Source organism: Orycteropus afer, unplaced genomic scaffold (assembly GCF_000298275.1).
Source record: "Orycteropus afer afer isolate SDZICR_OR568_19922 unplaced genomic scaffold, OryAfe1.0 scaffold00405, whole genome shotgun sequence".
NCBI classification, from domain to species: Eukaryota; Metazoa; Chordata; class Mammalia; order Tubulidentata; family Orycteropodidae; genus Orycteropus; species Orycteropus afer.
In genome coordinates, this window is record NW_006921992.1 from 1,754,534 (window position 1) to 1,762,465 (window position 7,932).

General features: G+C 50.3%; 1 protein-coding gene across 1 annotated transcript in view; it reads right to left on the reverse strand.

Annotated features, from left to right (window-relative positions):
* Window positions 1-7,932, reverse strand: part of MYO1F (myosin IF) — a 50,950-nt gene that overhangs the window by 29,565 nt on the left and 13,453 nt on the right. The window contains exons 13-15 of the mRNA XM_042782672.1: window positions 5,178-5,264; window positions 4,151-4,318; window positions 2,833-2,918 (exon numbers count right to left, since the gene is read on the reverse strand). Of these exons, the coding sequence (XP_042638606.1) occupies window positions 2,833-2,918; window positions 4,151-4,318; window positions 5,178-5,264 (341 nt within the window). The remainder of the gene's footprint in view (window positions 1-2,832; window positions 2,919-4,150; window positions 4,319-5,177; window positions 5,265-7,932) is intronic.

Below are 7,932 nucleotides of genomic sequence, written 5' to 3' on the forward strand. Positions count from 1 at the left end.
CTTCTTGGAAGGAAGATGGGGCAATCTACTTCCGTAGTGATACTGCCTTGGAAACCCAAGGAGGGGTCACTATGAGTCGGGTCCGACTTGACGGCACATAACAACAACAACGATATGCCCTGAAGTCTTCTTAGAACTGAACGACGGTTTAGCTTAACTAGTAACCAAGGTCTGCTTTGAGCTTTATGCTCTTTCAAGAACTGTAGGGGATGAAATTGACAACCAGCTCAAAAGATTGTTAACGGGGAGGAGGAATATCTGAAAAGGTGGTTGAGAACAGCTGCAAAACTTGCACAAAGTAATCCACGTCACTAACTGTACATGGAGAAACTGTTGAAGTGGTGTGTTTTGCTGTGTTTCTTAACAGCAACAAGAAAATAAAACGAAGAGAAAAGAAGGACCCCATGGAGCATAGTTCTACCCTGTAATACGTGGGGTTGCCATGAGTTGGAACCGACTTGTTGGCAACGGGTGTGGGATTTTGGCTTTCCTTGCCTCCATAGTTCTCGGACTTCAGCAGGCATCAGCATCACCACGGGAGCTTGTTAAAACACAAATGGCTGGGCCCCTCGCTCACTGTCTGATTGGCACTTCCGGGCTAGGGCCAAGTCATTGCTAACTAGTCCAGGAATCCCACTTTGAGAACCATTGTTCTAATTCGATGCTTTCCAATATGGCAACCACTGGCTGCATGCGGGGATGGAGGCCTTGAAGTGTGGCCAGCCCAAATCAGGGTGCGCTACAGGTGTTAAAATACACACGTGATTCTAGACTAAGTGTGAAAAGACAATATAAAATATTTCATCTGGTATTTTTTATACGGATTCCATGTTGAAAGGATATTTGTGGCAGATGAAGACCAATGAACAGTGAGCAGTATACTGGGTGAAAGAAAACATCTTAAAATTAATTTCACCTGTTCCTTTTTACTTTTTTTGGATCTCGGACTATGTTAAAACCAGTTACTGTTGGGTCGGTTCTGACTCATGGCCACCCATGTGTGGCTGAGTAGATCTGTGTGACAGTGGTTTTCAGTGGCTGATTTTCAGTCGACCTGCCAGTCTTTGTGTTGTTGGGTGCCATGGAGTCAGTTCCAACCATAGCGACCCCATGTGCAATGGCATGAAATACCGCCCAGTCCTGCCCCATCCTCGCAGTCACTGCTGTCTGGGCCCACTGTGGCAGCCACTGTGAAAGTCCATCTCGTTGAGGGTCTTCCTGTTTTTCACTGACCCTCTACCAAGCATGACGTCCTTCTTCAGGGACTGGTCCCTTCAGATAACATTTGCAAAGTGCACGAGACGAAGTCTTGCCAGCCTTGGTTCCAAGGAGCACTCTAGCTGTACTTTTTCAGAGACAGATTTGTTCACTCTCTGGCAGGCCATTGTAAATGCATCAATTCTTCTTTGGTCTTCCTTACTCATTGTCCAGCTTTCGCATATATAATGTTGTTGTTGTTACAAACCATTAAGTCAGCTCTGACTCATAGCGACCCTGTGTACAACAGAACGAAACACTGCCCAGTCCTGTGCCAGCCTCACAATCTTTACTCCTCCCGAGTCCATCGTTGCAGCCACTGTATCAATCCGTCTCGTTGAAGGCCTCCCCCTCTTTCATCGACCCTCCACCCTACCAAGCATGACATCCTTCTCCAGGGAATGGTCCCTTCTAACAACATGACCAAAGTAGGCGAGGTGAAGTCTGGACATTTCTCGCTTCCAAGGAGCATTCTGGCTGCATTTCTTCCCGGATAGATTTGTTAGTTCTTCTGGCCGTCCATGGTACTTTCAGCATTCTTCTCCAACACCACAGCTCAAAAGCATCAACTCTTCTTTGGTCTTCCTGTTTCATTGTTCAGCTCTCACATGCATATGAGATGACTGAAAACATTGTAGCTTGGGTTAGGCGCACCTTAGTCTTCAAAGAGACATCATTGCTTTTCAGCACTTTGAGGTCTTTTGCAGCACATTTGCCCAGTGCTATACATATGAGGCGACTGAAAATACCATGGCCTGGGTCAGGTGCACCTTAGTCCTTGAAGTGACACCTTTGCTTTTTAACACTTTAAAGGGGACTTTTGCAGCAGATTTGCCCAATGCAATACGTCATCTCATTTCATGACTGCTGCTTCCATAGGCGTTAATTATACATCTAAGTAAAAGGGTTTTCAGTGGTTGATTTTCAGTCGGACTTCAGGTTAGTAAAACCAAACAACCAAACCTGCTGTTGTCATGTGATTCTGACTCATAGTGACCCAGACAGAACGGGTCCACAGGGTTTCAAGACTATAATTTTTATGCAATAATCTCTAATGGCATAGTGGTGAAGCATTTGGCTGCTAAACTAAAGGTTGATGGTTCAAACCCACCAGCCACCCTATGGGAGAAAGATGTGGCAGTTGGCTTCCATAAAGATTTACAACCTTGGAAACCCTATGGGGCAGTTCTACTCTGTCCTGCAGGGCCACTATGAGTTGAAATCAGCTTGATGGCAGTGGATTTCTGGGAATCTTTAACAAAAGCTGACGGCGGCATTTTTCTTCCATGAAGTGGCTGGTGGGTTCAAACCAAAGACCTTTCAGTTAGCAACCAAACACTTAACCACTGCACCACCGGGGCTCCTTTCTGGATTAGCAGTCAAGCGCAAACTGTCTACATCACCCAAGGATCATCAAGAGGACCAGTCAATAAAGAACATGGTTTTGGCCATACAGCCACCCCCCACAAAACTTGGGGCATGACAGGAACTCTGGGGAAGGTGGGGTGGCCCCAGCCCTGCTCTACTCCTATGAGGGGGATTCTGCCATGAGGCCCCACCCCTGGAACCACTCACTGCTCACTGGTCTGCATCAGCTCAATAAGGTCTGAAAAGAGAACATCCCGGTTCCTCTCGCAGAAGCCACTGACGTCGTAAGAGACCTGGGAGGATGGAACGTTGGAGGAAGTGAGGGGCTGAGGGCTCATGTGCTGTGGGGCCTACTCTGGGGTGAGGGGATCAGGGGCTATCTACAGCTCTGGTTGGGGGTGGTCTATGGAGGTCTATGGTTCAGAATAGGGGGAGAGGGCTGCAACCTGGGGTTCTCCTGGGGTTTCTGGAGGGCTGATGCCCAAGTTGAGGTTGGGGGTGGGAGGCTACAGCCTGGATCAGAGGTGATCGATTACAGCTCAGATTGAGGGCAGAGGCTGGAGCCTGAATCAGAGGGTCAGTGGGGGTCACACCTTAGGTGAGGGGTTGAGGGCTGTAGCTTGGGCAGAAGGTCCCCAGGGCTCTGCTGATCAACTTGGAGTCAAAGGGGGGTTGAGTATCTGTGCCTTGGTTAGTTGGAGACTGGGGACAATGTCAGGGGGTTACAGGACTGGGCAGGGGTGGGTGCATGGGGGTTTCAGCTAGGGCTGTGGGCTGGATCTGCTGTGTAGGTGAGGGGCTCTCTGTGGTCCTGGTGAGGGTTTTTGCAGTCTGGCTGAGGGAACACGGGGGCTCTAGGCCACTTTAGGGCTGGGGGCTGCAGCTGAAGCAGGGGCCCTGGGGGTGCCTGATGCTCCTGCTGAGATCAACAGAAGTCTATAGTCCTGTCCTGTGCCTGTGTGTGTGTGTGCATGGGCCACAGCTGGTCGATTTCTTTAGCTTTGGGTAGGGCCTGTGGGTGACTCTAGCCCATTTTGGAAACTGTCCCCCTGGGTCTGGGGTCTCTGGGAGTTTGCTTTCCACATTGGGTCAGAAGGTGGGGGCTGTGCCCTGGGTCAGGGGGTGAGGTTGGTTACACTTGAGTCTGCAGCATAGGCAGGCCTTGGTGGCCTGTTGCCCACTTGGGGTCAGTGTGGGCTGTCCTGTTAGTAGGGGGAGTTGTAGCCTTGGTCAGGGGCCAGTGGGGTTCAGCAGTCCTTGCTGAGGAAACGTGGGGTCTCCTGGCCAGTTTGGGGATTGGACAATTCCTGAGCCTCTGCCAGCAGAGGGTCAGTAGTGGAGGGGTCTGTGGTTGGGGTCAGTAGGGGGATGACGATGGCCTGGACCCCGGGGTCCGTGTAGTTGGGGGTTGGGCGGGCCCTGCCAGTTTGGGAGGTGGGAGGCTGCAGCCTGGGCCGGGGTTCCGGTGTGGGGGGCTGTGATGAGGCGTCAGTGGGGGCCACCAGGTGGTGCGGGGCGCGGGCACCTTGCCGGCGTAGTGGTGGATGACGAATCCGGCGCTCCAGCTGTTGAAGTGCTCGTGGGTGCCCACAGCTGCCTGCAGCTTCTGCAGCAGGGTCTGGTCCGCGCCGCCGCCAGTGGCATGCATGGTGGCGCACACGTCGTCCAGCACGCTCATGATGCCCGGCGGGCTCTGCGGAGGCGGGGCGGGCGAGAGGCGTGACCAAGGCGAGGGGGCGTGGCGGGGGCCCGGGGGAAGGGGGAAGAGTGGGAGGTGCGAAGATAAGAGAAGGGGACGATGGGGGCAGGCAGGGTGGGAAGAGACACGGGGTCTGCAAAGGGGCGGGCAAAGGGCGTGACCGGGGACAGGGCGTGTCGGAGAGAAGGGTGGGGTGTGGACTAGGGGGCGGGGCCGGAAGAGGAAGAGGGGCGGGGTCGGGGAAAGGGAAATGGGGCGGGGAGAGAGACGCGGCAGGGCAGGTGGGGATGGTGGAGACAGATGGAAGGAAGAAGGGGTGTGGTAGGGGGCTAAGGGACAGAGCTATCCTGGCCCTGGTCTATCCCCCATCCAACTTCCGGGCAGGGAGAGCATGCAGGGGTGTGGCTAGAGGAGGGGCAAGGGATAGAGTTGGGTGGATTTTGTATCCCCAAGTTCTGGGGCTTCCGAATATAAGGGCAAAACGTGGTGGTGGGGGCCAGGGTGTGAGGGGGCTCGCTGGCACGTAGAACAGAGAGGCATTCCTTGGGGGGGTCCATGCCTCTTTCCTCCCTCAGTCTGGGAGGCCTGCCAGTGCTCACCCCTCTGGCCCTGAGCGGCCCCACGGAGGAGTGTTTGTTGAATGACTGGGTGCATGGTGAACAGGTGGGCAAAGTCAGTGTCTGAAGGGGGGGCGCTATTTCCATGATGTCTGTCTACCCAAGAGGGGTGCGTGGGGGTAGAAAAGGACGGTGGGAACTGTATCCTAGAGCACACGACTCAGCTTGCCGGGCCTGGGCCTCCTATGCCCAGCTCCAGGGCTCCATGAAAGCCCCCAAATCGGCCTGGCCCTCACCAGCTTGTTTTCGATGAGGTCGCAGACAACTTTGTTGTTGAAGTACTGGATAGGGGTCCAGCGGATGCCCTCCTGTACATACTCCTCCTGGGGGCAGGACAGTAGGGCAGAGATGGGGGTCAGTGTCCCAGCAAAGGTGTATGCAAGGTCTGCAAACGCAGTACACCACCCATACTCCACCATCTGTAGCTGGCAACAAAGCCGATCTGCTCTTTCAGGGGGCAAGTCCGAAGTGTCAAGGAAGCACCCCGCCCCCTGTCCCTGGAAGCCCTCACCCAATGGCAAGCAAGAGTGGGCAGATCAATACCCCAGCTCCCTCGCTCCTCTGCTGGGTCAGCTCTGAGATGTGATGTAAACAGTCTCCCAGGGGTTCCCTCAGAACCAAGCCTGTTTCCCACAGTATGACCTGCTCATCAACACAACCTGTTTGGGCGTCTTCTCGTCCCTGTCTCCCTTCCTCACTCCCTTCCTGGTGCATCCTGGCATCACCACCCAGATAATCCACTGGGCTCTGAATCCCTGCCTCAGGCTCTGTTTTTGGGGAAGCCCAAAATTAATACAGCAGGGAATTTTGTCTGTCTTGTTGAGCTGGGTCCTCAGCACCTAAAACAGGGTTTGGCACAGAGCACTCACTAACTACCAAAAAATCCAACTCATGGCTGTTGAGTTGATTCTGACTCATGGTGACCCCGTGTGTTAAAAAGTAGAACTGCTCAATAGGGTTTTCAAGGCTGTGAGCTTTTGGAAGCAGACCACCAGGCCTTTCTTCTGAGGAGATGCTGGGTAGGTTTGAACCAACCCTTAGGTTAGTAGGTCAGTGAAAACCAAACCACTCAAGACCCTTACAGAAGCATAACCAATTGCTGTAGCGTCTATCCCAACTCATGGTAACCTCATGTGTTTCACAGTAAAACTGTACTCCATAGTGTTCTCATGGCAGTGAACTTTCAGAAGTAGATTGCCAGGCCTTTCCTGGGAGGCACCTCTGGCTGGTTTCAAAGTAAGTAGCTGAATCTTTAACCACTTGTGCCACCTGAGGACTCCCACCTAGGGATGTTACTCATTAAATAATGTTGATTGGTGCTATGGAGTTGATCCTGATTCATGATGACCCCATGTGACAGAGTAGAACTTCCTCGTAGGGTTTCCTAGGCTGTAATGTTTACATTGAGTAGCTAAAGCCCATGGAAGAAATGATGACAGAAAAGAGCTGAACAGATCTCAAAGATGCCTGAGAAGACAAAGTAAAGTATTAAGATGAAATGTGTGAAGACCTGGAGTTAGAAAACCAAAAAGGAAGAACATGCTCAGCACTTTTCCAGCTAAAAGAACTGAAGAGAAAATTCAAGAATCAAGTTGCAATACTGAAGAGTTCTATGGGCAAAATCCACCTGTCTGTCAGTTTGTCATAGTGTGGCGGCTTGCGTGTTGCTGTGAGACTGGAGGCTATCCCACGGGTATTTCAAATTCCAGCAGGGTCACCCATGGTGGACAGGTTTCAGAGGAGCTTCCAGACTAAGACAGATTTGGAAGAAGGAAGGGGCCATCCACTGCTCAAAGAATTGGCCAGTGAAAACCTTATGACTAGCAGTGAAACACTGTCTGAGATATTACTGGACAACTTTATGAATAGCCCTGAAACATTGTCCGATATAGTGACAGAAGATGAGCCCCTCATGTCAGAAAGCACTCAAAATACGACTGGAGAAGAGCTGCCTCCTTAAAGTGGAGTCAACCTTAACGATGTGGCTGGAGTAAAGCTTTTGGGACCTCCATTTGTTGATGATGAAACAGCTGCAAAATCCACCAATAATCGGAACATGGAATGTATGAAGTATGAATGTAGGAAAATGGGAAGTTGCTAAAAATGAAATGGAATGCATAAACATTGATATCCTAGGAATCAGTGAGCTGAAATGGACCAGTTTTGGCCATTTTTAATCAGACAATCATATGACTTACTATGCTGGGAATGACAAATTGAAGAGGAATGGGGAGGCATTCATCATTACAAACAATGTTTCAAGATCTACCCTGAAGTACAATGCTGTCAGTGATAGAATAATATCCATACACCTATAAGGAAGACCAATAATATGACTATTATTCAAATTTATGCACCAACCACCAAAGCTAAAGATGAGGAAATAGAAGATTTATACCAATTTCTGCAGTCTGAAATTGACCAAACATGCAATCAGGATTGCTGATTATCACTGGTGATTGGAATGCAAAAGTTGGAAACAAACAATCATCACCATTAGTTGGAAAACATGGCCTTGGCGATGAAAATGAAGCTGGAGATCGCATGATAGAATTTTGTAAGACCAATGACTTACTCATTACGAATACCTCTTTTCAACAACACAAATGCCTGCTATACATGTGGACCTTGCCAGATGGAACACACAGGAATCAGAATGACTACATCTGTGGCAAGAGGCAATGAAAAGCTCAATATCTTCAGCCAAAACAAGGCCAGGAGCTGATTGTGGAACCGACCATCAATTACTCATCTGCAAGTTCGAGTTGAAGCTGAAGACAATTAAAACAAGTCCATAAGAGCCAAAATAATGATCTTGATTATATCCCACCTGAATTTAGAAAATATCTGAAGAATAGATGTGAGGCACTGAACACCAGTGAACAAAAACCAAAGGAACTGTGGAATGACATCAAGAACATCATCCATGAAAAAAGGAAAAGGTCACTAAAAAGACAGGAAAGGAAGAAAAGACCAAAATGGATGTCAGAA